Genomic DNA, 17,170 nt, shown 5'->3' on the forward strand with positions numbered 1-17,170 from the left:
TGTAAATAGTTAACGCTGCTAAAAGGTAAAATGTGAATAATTCAGTGGCCCAGTAAAAGCGGCATGGTTGTATAGAGTTCAATGGTTAAGGTACCGACCCTGTAAACCCCGACCACCATACCACCCACCACCCCGCCAGGTTCTTTTTTAACAAGGGGAGAATGTGGTGGTATGTATTAGGGGTAATACGGTAGCCGAGGAGCTATTGGAGGACAGATGCTGGGTCCCGATTGGAACTGCTGCCTACTGGGCTGCACCCAGATAGGCGGGGTATAAGAACCCGGTTTACTCCCCGCAGCGGCATTCTGTGACTGAGCTGCTGGGGAACAAGTCTGAACAAGTCTGCTCAATAAAGCCTCGATTGAAGTTCTCTACGTCTCGCCTCGTGTGTGATCGATGGTGCTACACTCCCCGAACAGGTGCTGGAATGTGGCGACTAGGGGCTTTTCACAGTAACTTTATTTGAAACCTACTTATGACAATAAGCGATTTTCATTTTCATTTCAATGCTGTTGTTCTAGAGGAAACTACAAACACATTTTGATTTGTTAACTCCACCTGATACTTCAGAGATTGTCAAACGACAACAACAAGCACAAATTGCTGGGAGGGTGAAAATGTCTAAAACGCGGCTTTTCAACCAGGTAGAGCAAGTGCCAGCTAGGAATTACATCACCAACAATAAATGGGTACCAGCTATGATCCTAGCAAAGGCAGGTCCACTATCATACACCGTACAGACGGATGATGAAAGAGTTCGGCGATATCATGCTGATCAGTTACTTGCTGCGTGAAGTGAGTTTGCAGAAGCTTCTCAAGAGGTTCTACCTTTAGAAGGTCCAGAGAGCTTTACTTTGGAATGGAGACAGAGACAGCGATGAGTTCGGATTCTGTTCCAGAGGACTTTACAATGCTTATAGTGACAGATACTGAAATAACTACTCAAAAAGAACCATCTACAGAAAGGAATGAGGACACTTCTGATGCTGCAAGTAGTCGGGTTCAAGAATGCTGAATTCTACCAAAAAGGAATAGACGTCCACCACAGCGACTGTCCTATTGAATTGTATATATGTACAGAAATAACATATCAAGAAAACCATTGTAAAAATGTTAATTGTGGTTGTAGCACCAATGAAGTAAAAGGGGAGGGGTGTTATGTTTCTGGGAATACATTCGAGCTGATTATGCATCACATTATGAGTAATGATGTCAGCAGAGTGTTTGCGTGGGCTTTGGGCAGGTCATCATCTTTATTATATGAACAACACTCTTAATAAGTGTCTCATCATGTTTTACAAGGATCAGAATGTGGGCACCTCCATTCCTTTTCACTTTAGCAACAAATAAATATAACAGTTTAGTTGAGAGTGATGGCTACAGGGTGGATGAGAAAACTAACCATGGCACCATGGTACAAGAAGCCATTCAAATGGGCGAAGCAATAAGGAATGTCATGATTGTGGTGGGCTGTATAGTGAGGGGTTTGATATTGTTCTCTGCAGCAAAGAGGAAGAGTCCAAGTGGCTGTGCTGCCTTGCCGGTGCCAGGCTTCAGGACATCTTCTCAGGGCTGGAAAGCGAAGTGCAGTGGAAGGGGGAAGATCCAGTTGTCATGGTCAATGTAGGTGTAATGACATCAGTAAACTAGGAAAGAGGTTCTTCGTAGAGAATATAAGGAGCTGGGCACTGAAGTAGAAAGCAGGACCTCATGGGTTCTAATCTCTGGATTATTACCTGAGATGTTTGCAAATTGGCATTGGATTTATAAAATTAGAGAGATGAATGCATGGCTCAAAGACTGATGTGGGAGAAGTGGGCCAAGTAGGCGATTCTCCGCGCGGGATGGGCAGAGTGGCCGCCGAGATAGCCCAAGTCCCGGCGGTGCCGTTCACGTGTGGTCCGAGCCGGCGGGACCTCGGCGTGCATGCTGCAGGGGGCGGCCTAGTGGGGGGGGGGGGGGCGGGGGGGATCTGACCCCGGGGGGGGGGCTCCACCATGGCCTGGCCCGCGATCGGGGCCTATCTATCGACGCGCTGGCTTCTCCTGGTGGGGGCCTCTTTTACTCTGTGCCAGGCCCCTGAAGCTCTCTGCCATGTTGCATCGGGGCCGGCGTGGAGAAGGCAACTAGAGCACATGCGCGAGTTCACGCCGGCCGCAGCGCGCATACAAGAATCCGCGCCAGCCGCAGCGCGCATGTGGCGCCCATTTGATGGCGGCATTGGCAGCTGGAGCTGTATGACTCGCTCCAGTGCTGTGCTGGTCCCCTGTATGGCGCAGGATCGCTGATCCTGGGGGCCTGTTGACGCCGTCGTAAAACGCGACGGCGTTTACGACGGCGTCAACACTTAGCCACAGGATCAGAGAATCCTGCGCTTTGTATCTGAATGAACGTAGCATTCATAACAAAGTAAACAAATTGATAACGTACATTGAAAGAAAGAAATCTGATCTGACAGCCATTACGGAGACCTGGATGCAGGATAACAAGGATTGCATCCTCACTACCATGGGGTATATGATATTCAAGAAGAAGAGGAAGCTAGGTAAAGGTGGAGGGGTAGCACTGATAATCGAGGAATGCATTTGTGTAATAGTTAGAGATGGCCTTGGACCCTAGGATCTGGAATCGGTTTGAGTAGAAATGAGGAATATTCGGGGAGAAAAGTCACTAGTGGGTGTGGCCAACAAACCCCCTGACAATAACCACGATGTAAGACCAAATATACAAGAAGAAATATTGTGGGCTTGTGATATGGGGATTGCAATAATCATGGGCGACTCTAATCTACACATAAACTGGAAAAATCAGATTTGCAGTCATACCCTGGATGAGGGGTTCATAGAATGCTTCTGAGATAGTTTCTTGGAACAATACATTCTGGAACCAACCAAAGAGCAGTTTATATTAGACTTGGTATTGTGTAATGTGACTGGATTAATTATTGGCCTCAGAGTAAAGGCATACCTGGGTAGTGGTGACCACAATATGATTGAATTTTGGATCTATTTTGAAAGGGAGGAGAGTGGATATAAGACAAGTATTTTAAACTTAAATAAAGATAATTATGTGGGCATTAAAGCTGAGCTAGCTGAATTAAACTGGGATACTAGGCTCAGGGACAGATCACTAGGGAAGCAGTGGCAGACATTGAAGGGATATTTTAGAATACTCACAAAAGAGTCTCATACGATAATCTCCGGACATTCGAGAGCCCCAAGAAATGACCAACCTTTGCAGACACATTATTATTTCTAAATAGACTTATGTTCCTTGCCATCCACACTCACTTAGCCATGCACTGCCTCCCCACTCAGCTCTCCATCCATTCACCATATTCTGTCTTGGAGTAGAGAAAGAGAACCGCCAGGGCCCAAACGCCAGACCCAAATTTGCATCCTTACTCTCTTGGTCTGACTCTCGGCCTCCTCCACCTCACCCCACTCCCAGCCTCCACCCTTCTCCAGCCTCAATCGCAGAGTCTCAGAAATCGGGCTGGAGCAGTCAGGTTAGAGTTGGGCTGGTGGATGGACCCAGTCAAGGCTTTGCCCAATTCTGAAGAATGATCCAGGTTAATCTCTCCATTTCATAACTGCCCAGTTTATCTGTAAATCCTCATTTTATTTGTAAAAAGAGACACATGTGACTTCTGGGGCGGGATTCCCGCCGCTGCCGGTTGCCGAATTCTCCGGCACCGGATATTCGGCGGGGGTGGGAATCGTGCCGCACCGGTTGGCGGCACCCCCCCCCCCCCCCCCGGCGATTCTCCGGCCCGCGATGGGCCCAAGTCCCGCTGCTGGAATGCCTGGACCGCCGGCGAGAATCAAACTACCTCTCCGGGGTTCTGGGGGGGGGTGCGGGGCGACCTGGCCCCGGGGGGGTGCCCCCACGGTGGCCTGGCCCGCGATCGGGGCCCACCGATCCGCGGGCGGGCCTGTGCCGGGGGGGCACTCTTTTCCTTCCGCCTTCGCCATGGTCTGCACTATGGCGAAGGCGGAAGAGACCCCCTCCACTGCGCATGCGCGGGGATGCCGTGAGCGGCCGCTGACGCTCCCGCGCATGCGCCGCACGGCAAAGTCATTTCCGTGCCAGCTGGCGGGGCAAAGGCCTTTCCCGCCAGCTGGCGGGGTGGAAATCAGTCTGGCGCGGGCCTAGCCCCTCAAGGTGATGGCTCGGCCCCTCAAGATGCAGAGAATTCCGCACCTTTGGGGCGGCGCGATGCTGGACTGATTCGCGCCGTTTCTGGCGCCGGTCGGCGGACATCGCGCCGATTGCGGAGAATCCCGCCCCTGAATCGCTGTTTGACCCACCTGCTTATTATTTTTGAATTTTTACCCTGCAGACATCAGCCAGACACTTTTGGAAGAAAACTACTTCAATATATATTGAAGAGTTTGCCAGAACCTGATTCAAACAGGATATATTTAGATAAGCGAGCGATTGGTACAGGCCAACAATTGAAAATTGAAATACATGCATGAATGTAGAAATATCTGTTCTCAAAGAACAAAGAGAAAACATTCTAATGGTTAAGTACAAACCAATGACGTATGATGTTAAAAGAATCAAACTGTAATGAGATTTGTCATACAAGATTCACGGGAGCTTTTAAAAATGTGTAACATGCTGCTGACAGCGTAAAGTTTCAGAAACTACCCAAAGTGGATGAGAGGGGAAGGAATTGTAACTGAATCAAAACCAAAGATGACGGTTTGCAAGCTGAAAAGGAGAACTTAAAGTGGGTGATAATATTTCCCAAGTATGTAGACATAATTTTGTTAGCAACTCAAAGGTTTTGTAAGCCTATTAGTTTGCAAGCTGGAGAATCTTTTATTACGCTCCTGTATTATCTTTGATTACACTTCTCTGTATGTTTTGATATACTACGGAGTGTAATATGTGTTACTCAAACCTTGGATACTGATGAGGTCTTCTGAATCTCGATGAAGAAGACTCAAACTCGTCCAATAGTAACAAAAGGTTTATTGAGTAACTATAACAATAATTGTGTGAGTTCTTTACTTTAACATTGATACTAGTGATAAGGTTAACAAGATCTAACTACAGTAACTATACGTAATTCCACTAACCATCTGAACTAATCTGATACTGCCCTGGTCACAGTACACCCAAAAGAAAGAGAGAGAGACCCAATGTGGTTGCCTTGATACCCCTGTTGGTCCGGCCGTCTAGTGATCATGTGGTGCTACTGATTACACATTAACCCCTTATGTACATGTGCATACAGAGATCACTACATCCCCTTTTTTTCTTGTGTTACATGTTTTCTGTATGTTGTAAAGAAAATTGAACAAGCATAATGGATGCAGTTTGCAAATGCATTACATAAAATCAATGAGTTAATCAGTCAAATGTTAATACATTTAGTTTTTTAGGGTTTTTTTTTTCGTTTGCTTGAAGCAGGTAGATAAATGATGATATGCACAAGTTGTGATGATAGTGATGATTATACAAAGCCCATTAATATTTATGAGTCCAATCTTAATTAAAAAATGTATGAGTCCAAACTTTATGGATTTAGTCGGTTGAGTTGCTTTCTTCTTCTGTTGTTGAAGTGGTACATAGAACATACAGTGCAGAAGGAGGTCATTCGGCCCATCAAGTCTGCACCGTCCCACTTAAGCCCTCACTTCCACCCTATCCCCGTAACTCAAACCCCTCCCCCTTTTTGGCCATGAAGGGCAATTTATCATGGCCAATCCACCTAACCTGCCCGTCGTTGGACTGGTGATGTTGATGTTGTCATTTCTTCGTGAACGTCGTCAGTGTTCTTAAGTAACTAAGAAGTCATCATGAGGTATTCGAATGGTCAAATCACTTTGTTGTCTGATTTTGACTTTTATTTCTATGCTTGTGGTAGCGATTCTGTGTTACATCCTTGTTGTCTGACCTGGACTTTTTCCTGTGTTTGCAGTATTGATTCTGTGTGTCATCTGCCTTGAAAGCTGGTTTGCTTGTTTGTTGTGGAGCAAATGTGAATTTGTGAGACTCGTTGTCATGCCATGGTATGTTTGTACTCTTGCCATTATTTGGAACTGTGCTGTTACATTGTCCTTCATGTGCAGAGTTGTACCATGTCGTACAAGTTGTTGTTTCATTGTTGCTATTTTTATTATTTCTGTCGTTTCTGTCTTTGCTGTTCCCATTGTTGTTGCTTTTGTTGTGCTTGGTGTTTCTGTTTTTGTTGTTGTTGTTGGCTTTGTTATGCTTCTTGTTGTTGTTTTTGTTGTTGTGCTTGTAGGTTTTGTTGTTGTGCTTGTAGATTTTGTTGTGCTTGTAGGTTTTGTTGTTGTGCTGCTTGTTGTTTTTGTTGTTGTGCTTGTAGTTTTTGTTCTTGTTCTTGTTGTGCTTCTTGTTGTTTTTGTTGCTGCCGTTGTTGTTCTTGTTTCTGTTGTGCTTCTTGTGGTTTTTGTTGTTGTTGCGCTCAATGACTGTTCCGTGTGGATAATTTGAGTCGTTCTCAAAGTTATTTGTGTCAGTGTCCTTTGTGGTATCTGATGTTTCACTGAGCATTTCTTCTGGAGGACTGTGAGAATGATCTGATGTTGTATTGATCTTGGCGACATCATTCCTTTGTGGTTGATGTGATTCCTCTTTGATTCCTTGGTGATCCTCTTCTGGAGTAATTTCTGGTCCACTTGAATCATCATTGATTTCTTGGTGCTCCTCTTTTGGAGTCAAAATCTTCAAGATTTCATTTTCTTGTGGGTAGTTTAGAGTAGATGAGGTTTTAATTGACGTGGTCTCACTGGACTCAAGAGTAGTTTCACTTTGATTGTTGGGTGCTTCTGTACACACGAGCTGAAATCTGTCAGTCTCGCTGTGATCTTGCACATCTTGTATGTCCTTGCGATCACATTATCACTATGCTCACATACAATGGGTAGACACTCAATGTCTTCTTGTTGGTTAAATGAGCTGGGTAGACTTTCATAGTCTTTTTGTTGTTCACGTGAGCTTGATAGACTTTCATAGTCTGCTGCCGGTTGCTCATATAAGGTGGATAGACCTTCATAGTCTTCTTCGTACACGGTTGTCGCTCTGGAGTCTTTAATTGTATCCATTCTGGAGTCTGTCAACGAGCTCTCTGTTGAGGCTTGCTTCACTCTCTGTGGAGTCTTTCATCGCTCCCTGTGTGGAGTCATGCAGTGTTCTCTCTTTGGAGTCGATCTGTGCTCGCTCAACAGAGTTGTTCTGTGCTCTCTGTGTGGCGTTGTCTTCTTCTTGGCTGATTGACAGGTTGCTGTCATCCAATGTTTCAACGATCTGCCACTGCATCATGGTATTAGATTCATCTACCATGAGTAGATTCGTATTGAGCTTTTCAACCATGTTGCTGATGCTATCTATGATCATCATATGCGAAGAACTCAGCCATGTCTGAGTAGTATTCTTCAATATACAAATCATCTGTTTTTGTTTCGCATTCGTTATTGTGCTCTTCATGTTCAATGAACAAATCATCTTCTTTGGATTCGGATTTGTCATTGTGCTCTTCACTTTGGGTGGTGCAAACTGCTTGTGCCAGGGTGCTGAGGAGGTTATTTTCAACTGCTGGTAGAAGCTCAGGCATTGTTCTGTCTTTTGAGGTAAAATAATTGGGTTCTGTAGCTTTAAAACCCTTTTTTTCAATTTTTGGGCATTTCCCTTTTACGTGGGCATGGTCTGACATCATGACGCTCATGATGTCATGCGTAGGACTCGATTGCGCATGCGCAATCCGAGTTTCCTTTACAGTGCGCTCTTTTCGTAACTGCACATGCGCGGCTTCTCGCGCATGCGCAAAACACTGTTTTGCCGGTTTGCGAGTTTTAGTGCGCATGTGCGGATTGGTCAGACTGCACACGCGCAAGATGGCTGCTGCTCAGAACTTCCATCTTCTTAAGTTTCAACCCTGCCTGTGCCTCATGGCGAGTATTCGCGCCATTTTTACGAATTTCATTTTCTGGATACTGATTCTTTGTGTGTAAAGACTCAAAGTATTGATTTTGTTTTTGTTCATAAGCAAGACATTTTTGTATAGCGATTTCTAGAGTTAGATACTTATTTTGTGAAAGATAGTCCAGAAATTAATTGATCCATTATCATAGTGTCTCTGAAATCAGCATAATTACAGCCTTGTGCTATTAACTTGAGGTCTGTAATAAAATCAGTGATGGGCTCTCCGTTTCTCCATTTCTCTGGCATCTATGACAAAAGTTAAATCTTTCCAGCATCTCATCAGACTGATTTTTACAGTGTTCATCAAATTCTTTGAGTATTACTTCTAATTTGGTGTTGTCTTCACCTTCTAAGTAATTAAAGCAATTATAGATTTCTCATGCTTCATGCCCTCCTGTTGAGAGTAGCAGTGCTATTTTCGTTGCGCCAGAGGCCGTGCTCAAATCATTAGCTGCGATAAATATTTGGAACACCTGTTCAAACATTTTCCAGTTATAACTTAAATTACCGGTTGTTTCCAGCTGCCATGGAGCTCAAACGAGTTCCATCGAATCAGTTAGTCGTCAAAGATCCATTTGCTGCAAAGTCTTCCACAGTCGAATATCCGGTTTGAATTTTCTTCTCTTTTTGTCTAACCTAATCTAACTAGTTCTTTTAAAGCCAATATGCCTGGTGCCATCTTTTATTATGCTCCTGTATTATCTTGATACACTACAGAGTGTAATATGTGTTACTCAAATCTTGGTTACTGATGAGGTCTTCTGAATCTCGATGAAGAAGACTCAAACTCGTCCAGTGGTAGCAAAAGGTTTATTGAGTAACTATAACAATAATTGCATGAGTTCTTTCCTTTAACATTGATACTAATTATAAGGTTGACACGATCTAACTACAGTAACTATACGTAGCTCCACTAACCATCTGAACTAATCTGATACTGCCCTAGTCACAGTACACCCAAAAGAGAGAGCGAGGGCCCAATGTGGTTGCCTTTATACCCCTGTTGGTCCGGCCCTCTAGTGATCATGTGTTACTGATTTCACATTAACCACTTATGTACATGCACATACAGAGATCACTACAAAGAACAAATTAATAAAAGCAGACCCAGAGGTAGAAAGGATGGAATCGATTCATTCACTTGCAACTGGTTTAAAGGAGGAAGTGAGTACAGGAAGAGGATTCTAAATAAACTCTTCCCCCTTGATCAATCATTACCAAAATAGCAGAAAAGAATCTCATAGTTGCTGAAAGATAACCTTATTTGTAAATTTTCAGCCTTCTTGTCACTGACCTCTCTCGCACAATATAATTATTTTGTCCATATTGGTCATTCAAGCCGGCACTTGTGCTGCGAAGATCCAATGAAGAATTCAGGATAAAGCATTATGCTGTACAGGATAAATAGAAATCCCAAAGTCTAAAGGAAGAAGCTCTATTGTAGCAGCAGGAGCATATTGCAAAGAAGTTTAGAAGAATGAAGAGGAAGAAGAAGAGGGGTAGATGATTACAAAGATTATGAAGGTGCAGATGGAAGAATGAAGAATAACAAAGTAATATATATATTCGATAGACTGGAAGAAATTTTTTATGAAAGAAGTGAAGATGGTGGGAGGAACACGAGGAAGAAGAAAGTTAGTAAAAGAGGAACTAGGTGGATAAGGAATGAGGAATCTGTGAGGGAAGGAGAAAGCAATGAAGAGGAAGGGGTAACAAGTTAACAAAGCTGAGTGTGAAGAAAAGAAAATTCGATAAATAAAGAAGGGAGAAAATGTGAAGAGTTCACCTTGGTTTAAATGTGAACACAGAACTGGTCCAGATCGACACTCACCTCAGTCATATTTTGTTGTTTTTGTTTCAGGTTTGTTCCTAAGATGGATTCGAACACCAGAGCATCAAAACGAGGCTTGGGAGCAGATTAAGCACATCGTGGAACTCGGCAGTAGAAAAGCAAATCCATCAAGTACAGAACTGTCTGTTCTGAAAGAAGACTATGCTGCAAACTAGGAAACGTTCAGCTTTGATATTCCGAGGCCAGTGTAGCTCTGAATGATTTTCAGAACTTCTCAGCTTCATCCTTTCAAGGTTATCACCAGCTGTAAGGCTGTGGAAAAGACAAAACTAAAACGAGGACCGTGTACCCACAGAGGTGGACAGGGGAAACCATTGATCACTGAGTTGGAAGGAAAGTTAGGCGATAGCAGTTTCCATCCTGATAAATGCAACTGTAGCTGAATAAAAGTTTTAACGCATAGTTTTTACCTAATTATTTGCTCTGTTGATATGAAAACTATAATAAATCAGCCGTGAATATATAACAGTTAATAAGATGTGACCAGATCACTTGCTCCTTAGCTACTGATTATTTAGCCAACTGGCCGATACTTGTTTCCACCCCGAAGTAGATACATGGTTAGGACCAACAATACCACGTTCTCTGGGAAATGTCTCCAGTATTGGAACTGGAAGAGCACACGCTATTCTAATGGATACTATTTTTAAAAAATACAGAGATAGCATAGTTTAATTGAATGGCGGAGCAGACTCGAGGGGCCGAGTGGCCTAATTCTGCTCCTATGTCTTATGATCTTATGGTCTTGAGTTGAAAATTTCACTTGAATTCACACCATTATCTTGAAGCATGCTTTGGTTTATGCAGTGAAGTTCAATAAGAAATGTGCATTCACATTGAAAGATAATGGGCTGGATTCTCGCGTTCCCCAGCCGCGGATTTCTCGGCGGCGCACCGTTCACTGGTGGTGGGATTCTCTTTTCCCGCTGCTTGTCAGTGGAATTTCCCATTGAAGCCACACCACACCACCGGGAAACCCACGAGCGGAGGTGCGCTACCAGTGGGGAAAGGGAATCCCAATGGCTGGAGAATTCTGGCCAATATTTCAATGGGCAGTTATCTAAAGACGTGGAAGTTTGCTTTCCTCTATTGGAAGGATGACAGACAAGAGTAAAAAGGACACAGTTTAAGAGATGTGGGTCTTTGACCCGCAATAGCTAGGGATTTGTGCTTTAACTAACTGAACAGATACTAATTTTATTTCAGGTTTACTCTTTCAGAAAGTGCGATTTTCATTGTGTTTAGTAAGTGCTGCGATGTAATTGAAGATCATGGTTCCAGCAATGCAATGCCATCTAGTGCCGGTAAAGAAATACTGCAGTAATATTTAGTGAGGTTGGTTCAATGGACATGTGCCTAATTAATCCACCCAATTCAGAGCAAAGCTTTACACACTGACAAGATACTAAATTCTGAAAGTGAACAGATTTCCATATATGTTATTAATATATTTCAGAGAGCGTTGGAGTAAAGCTTTCCTGTATTTTTTACAGGTTGTTTCAGACAATCTGAAATTTGATGGTGCCAAGCAGACGTTTAATAGAAGCGTTAATAACATGACAGTGATGTGTTCTTCCTTTGCCTCCCCTATATATTTATCATTGTGACATTATTGAATATTGCTTCTCAATTGATGTGTGTTTTACTAAATGACCAAGAAATGTGTTCATAGGATTACAGCAGGTTTTATTTCACTTATAAGATCAAAATTAGTTTTGTTCATTCTGCACATTAATAAAGTTTCAAAGCATTTATATTTGTATAAAATCAAAATTTAAATAAAGTTTATCTGTACAATGCTCATTTGTAACATTTTATTTTTTAATACACGCACCCTTTGCTGTGCCAAACATTTAAATATGAATTTGTAATTTTTCCTTTTTTTGCATAATTTCTACCATTTTATCTATTCTAGGTTTGGTCACCAATATGTAACTTAACTGATATGAAATACAGTTTTCAATTCATTTGACAGTGTTAAAGTTGCATCATTGTGTTTCCACATGTACGTGTGTATTGGGAGAGAGAGGAATTAACGTTTGAAGGAGGGAGGGTAAATGTACCACAGCCTTCCTGTCCCCTCACAAAACAGAGCATATCTGGGGAGGTCCTTTAACTTCCTCAGGAAATCCCACCAGATAAATTTTCAGACAGGTCCCATACCTTTACTAGACTGAGATAATCAAACTCAAATAGAACCCATGACTTATTCTGTGGGGACAAAGGGTCTGCTGGAACAAAGGCTTTGGTTATCAGGGGGTCCAGAGTAAAGATTGGTCATAATTATTCAGTTAAGAAGTTCAGTGTACTTTCAATAAACAATCTGTAGACAGCTACTTTTCATTGACCGATGGTGCTAGGTACAGCTTTCATATCCAATGAATGAGTCCTCCATGGTACAATACCTTATGCATAAGCCCTAAATGCCCTGCGTGAAAAAAGCAGGACACCCCATTTATTAACAAAGCATTACTATGTGAGGCCCCTCTTTCTCCTTTCCCTCCTTTCTGTCATTCCTCCTAACCCCCTTTTCTCCACATTTTCCCCTTTCCTGTGCTTTCCTTCCCCATCTTCCTACCTTTATCCTTTCCTAGACCTCTCAATCTATCTCATTCACCTGGACCTCTCACCCACTGTTCAATTGCATCTTTAGACAGGTTCCACTATCTTGAAGAATAATATCCAACAGAAAAGATATTTGCTTTGTGTCATGGATCTGCCAAGTAACATCAGTAAAACAAATTTAACAAGGCATGATTGGATGCGATCTTCGCAACAAAAGGTAGAAATCTGCCTAGCGACAGCAGTAGCCGGCATTCAAAAGGCATGCTGAGATGTGACTTTCCCAGTAACGAGATCAGCAAGCATCTAAACATAATCAGGCTTAAATGACAATAGGCGAGATCTAATGGAAAGGTTTCTAATTGTGGAGGCAAGTGCGAATTTCCGGGTGCTTCCCGACGGCCTACCAGGCAAGACTGCCACTGGTATATAATGCCCATTAGGGTCGGTAATGATGCCCTGGGCACACGCAGGAAATGACTGTCCCACCAGCGGATTTATCTTGACCGTGCCCCGCATCGCCCCGCTAACAAGGGGAAGCAACTCTTTAACCCATCCTGCAGAGCAAGGCCCAGACAGTATGCCGCCATGCCACCACTCAGACCCACTCGACGATTCGGAGACGCTGACCTGGAGCCCAGACAGGACATTCCTCCGATGTGGTCGGAGGCTCAACCACAGGTCAGCCAGTGCCGTCTAAGAGGCAGTGGCAGCAGTCGTCAGCTTGGGGAATGTAACCAGGAGGACTGCCACCCATTGCCATAAGAGGCTCAACGCCCTCCACCAAGCCGCACGGGTGAGTTGACATAAACTCCCTGACACTGGTCTCGCCTGCCACCCCTGGCTGCACCATCCCTCCTGACGACCCTTTGGTTGGAACTGCAACATTCCATGCCCCCTCCTACCCCAGTGCAATACTGTACCTGTACCCCAGCACACCGTGGCACCCACCAGCACAGCACACCCATTTCCAGCAGTGGTGCCTGTGCCTGTCCCCTGCCATAGCCCCCCCCCCCCCCGCACCCCCCCCCCCCCCCCCCCCCCCCCGCCGCACCCCCCCCCCCCTCACGATGCATGAAGCATGCAGATCACAATGCCCTCTCTTTGTCCCTGCAGGAGAAGTTGGCCCATAACAGAGGGGAAAGGGCCCTGGCGTGTGGCGAGGTGCCGGAAATCAGAGCCCACACCCCTTATGAGGAGCGGGCCATGGAGATCATGGGGGTTGCCGAGGACGCATCGGTCACTGACATCGAGATTGGCCTGCGCTGGAGAGGTGAGTATCCACCCGCCCAGCCAGATGTCCTGTCACACGTGAGTTGTTCACACCAGACATAATGATCCTTCCCTCCCACTGACCACATATCCATTCTCCCGCAGGATCTCTATCTGATGGTGCCGACTCATCCGGGGTGAAATCAGGTGGAGGCAGGAACGTTCAGGGGGAACAGCGGTCGGAGGGCTGCTGGATCCCAGGACTCAGCTGGGTCCCAGGTCAATGCCGAACCTCTGAAGAAGGTATCCCGCAGCTGATGCAGACTTGAGGGTACAGCTGTGAGATTCAGAGGGGGATGACAGCGACACTCCAGCAGGTTCATAGCCAATTGGAGGAGTCCAAAAGGCTATGGGTGCAGGAGATGCTGCCAGTAATACGTGGCACTGAGGCCAACACTTGTATAGTGGCGCCCACTAGTGGGAAGCCTGGAGCATGACATCAGTGGTGGCCATGGCTAAGGGTCTTGACAGTGTGTCCCAGTCACTGAGGAATGTGTCCCAGATGCAGGTGGAGATTGGCAAGGCATTTCAGAGCATGGCACGGTCACAGCGGGGCCTCGTTGACGGCGCTGACAGCATGGTGCAGACAATGGGGAACCATCAGGGCTGGCAGAGCCAGATTTTGCAGGGGCCACTGGAGCTCACATCAGCCACAATGACCGGGAGGAGGGAACACTGGAGGCCAACCTGGAGCCTCCCTACAGGGAGACAATGGCGGTCACCAGCTCTCCTGAGCCCCCACTCCTGACAACATTACGTCTTGGGGTCAGGGGGCGGTACAAGGTGGCATGGCGAGGCATGTGCCACCGGCAAGGTGGCCGGGGCCCTCAGGCCCCAGAGCCCACAGAGGACACCCACCAGGGGCATCAAAGGCCACACGGCGTGGTACTCAGCAGGCTACCAGTACCGGCCTCCCCGAACAGGCGCCGGAATGTGGCGACTAGGGGCTTTTCACAGTAACTTCATTGAAGCCTACTCGTGACAATAAGCGATTATTATTATTATTACCTCCACTTCTGATGTACATCCTGGGGGCTCACCTAGGCTTTGCAGGCAAGCACGGAGGGCTCAGCAGTTTGAGGATCACTGAGAGGGCATTGGAGGGGGAGGGGACAGCGCCATCGGTAGCGGGGGACAGTTAGGGTCGCAATTATTCACCTTTAAAACACGTACACCCAAGACATGTGAAGCTTCTGTCATGTTATTCCGCACTGCAGGCAGGCCCACACCCCCAATTGCCCGCACCCCAATAGCCCTCCCCAACCACAGTTCCCTGGAAATGGCGGTGCTAGATCTGCGCCCACCCCGCTGAGGCATGCCATGTGCGGGTGATGGATGTGAGAGTGCTGCCAGCAGATAGAGAGGAGTCAGACTATGGCATAGATTGAGGAGCACCAGAGCAGGGCTCACAGTGGGTTATCATCACCCTCCTGCCTTGTATATTGACCCGCTGACAGTGCTAACACAGGCCTATTAATCTGGAGTGATGGAACACGGATCCTGGGAGGATGGAACAGATGATTGGGTGGAGAGGGGAAATGGGTTGGTGGGAGAATGGTTGGCGGGGGGAGAGGGAGAGGTGGATCAAGAGGGGGGGAGATAGGCTGGGTGGGCAAGTGGGGATGGGTAGGGGGGAAAGGTGTGTGGGCAGGGGTGGGATGTGAGATGATGAATGAAGTCACGTCCTATGAGAAGAGGGTGAGGGCCTCCTTAGTTCTCCTGACATGCTGGACCCCCGCTGCCGCTGTATTCCATGGCACAGGGACTGCACCGTCTCCTTGTTGAGGCAGAGCTTCCTGCGTCACAAGCTGCCTGACATCTCCTCATACAACCAGCGATGCCTGAACGCCTTGGGCCATCGCCGGCCTCCCCCTCTGGATCCCTCCCTGGCCTGATGGGCAGTCGGATCCTCAGGGTGTGGAGTGGCTCCTGCACATGGGCTGCACCTTGAGCCTCTGTCGACGCTGCTCCCGCTACCTTCCCCGGTGTCTGGCCGAATTCTTAGGTATTTGAGTCTTGGCTGCTGCCCCTGTAGTGTTGACGCCCCCAGTGTTCAGGCAAAGTGTCCAGGCCTCGCAGTCCGATTGGAATGTTAGGCAGTGACACTCGCCTGTGACATGGCATGTCTACCCATGGGAATCCACTTGGCAATATTTTGTATATTAAACAATTAACAGCACACAAAAGGATACAAAAGGATATAACCAAATCACTTTCATCACAATAGCTAATAATCGGCATTCGCCATCGGTATAAACACAAAACGTGTATAAAGAAACCCAAATGCACAGTAGACAGTAAACAGTCAGCAGTATATTAAATAGTCTGCAGGAACTTGCCTGCAGCAAACTGCTCATGTTCTCCCCGTACGCAGTTCACAGCAGAACCTCAAAGGTATCGTTCCAGTGCCTCCATTAAGGTGCTCAAGTCAAGTCTGCCTCCAGAGCTGGCAGCAGGTCAGTCTTCTGGAACCGCATTCTAGGCTCACTGAGGAGCCAGTTAGATCATGGGAGGTTGTCAGATAGGGGATTTGTTCCGTTAATGATATGGCGATTGGCCTTAATTGGTGTATATTGATTTCTTGCCATGTCTAGCTGGGACCTGGATTTCTGCAACGGGAGCTGGCCGGTTAGATCGGAAACTGATTGGTGCCTAGCGCGTATCCTGCTGTTGGTCTCTCCCGTGATCTAATCGGTTTGCTCGGATCCACGCCCGGCGCAAAGCAGTCGTTAAATCGCACCCCATATTAGTAAAACCAGCTTACCTACACAACTGAGGGATCAGTGGTGGTAGACATATGCTAATTTCTAGAGTCAAGGAATTTGAGGGAGGCATACAGCCAAATACACAAAATGAAGAATTAACGAGGAAAGTGGTATAATTGCCAGCACCCTCAGAAGCACAGAGGCCAGTTTACATCTACCAGTCTGAGAGGCCAGTCCACAATTCACAGCCAGAAGGCACAATCTCCATGTAATTCTTAGAGCCAAGGCCATGCAGAAACCTTCATAAAGGCAGTTTTAATATCTTCACTGGACCAGGAAAAGATGTCAGACTTGATTGTGTGGTGACTACAATCTGGATTTGACTTTTGTTCTCTGGCCCGAGCCAGTGAGGTGATCAAGTTAGTTGTGTCCACAGACACAAGGAGGACACCAATTTGGAAGGATCTTTATGGGGCAGACACATGTGGTGGGGGGGGAGGATTTTCTGCTCCGATTTATAGGGAGCGGAAAATCCACTGGAGACCCAAAACGGCTTTTGTGACGGTGGGATCTCCCCAATCGATTGTCCCCACCCCCGACAACGATATAATGGGGATCCCCATTTGAACACATTTTCATATCATTATCAGGCCGTTTGATGTGAGGGCTCACTGACGGGTCCTCCATGACATGAACCTGAGCCAGGAGAACCCACTCATGAAGGGAGGGGTTTCATTGTCCCTGTGGTAATACCAGGTATTGCAGTACCTGAGAGGTGGATGCCCATTGGCTAGACCTAGGAGTCTACCATTGGCTA

The 17,170-nt window shown here is 46.1% G+C and overlaps 1 protein-coding gene across 4 annotated transcripts in view; it reads left to right on the forward strand.

Annotated features, from left to right (window-relative positions):
* The window catches only part of LOC140411179 (myotubularin-related protein 9-like), a 104,710-nt gene extending 93,097 nt beyond the window's left edge, over positions 1-11,613 (forward strand). For all 4 annotated transcript variants that reach the window (XM_072500273.1, XM_072500279.1, XM_072500293.1 and 1 more), the window contains one exon: positions 9,824-11,613. In XM_072500273.1, coding sequence (XP_072356374.1) covers positions 9,824-9,969 — 146 coding nt within the window. In that variant the 3' untranslated portion in view covers positions 9,970-11,613. The remainder of the gene's footprint in view (positions 1-9,823) is intronic.
* Positions 11,614-17,170: the final 5,557 nt, after the last annotated feature.

This window comes from Scyliorhinus torazame, chromosome 1 (assembly GCF_047496885.1).
Source record: "Scyliorhinus torazame isolate Kashiwa2021f chromosome 1, sScyTor2.1, whole genome shotgun sequence".
NCBI lineage: Eukaryota > Metazoa > Chordata > Chondrichthyes > Carcharhiniformes > Scyliorhinidae > Scyliorhinus > Scyliorhinus torazame.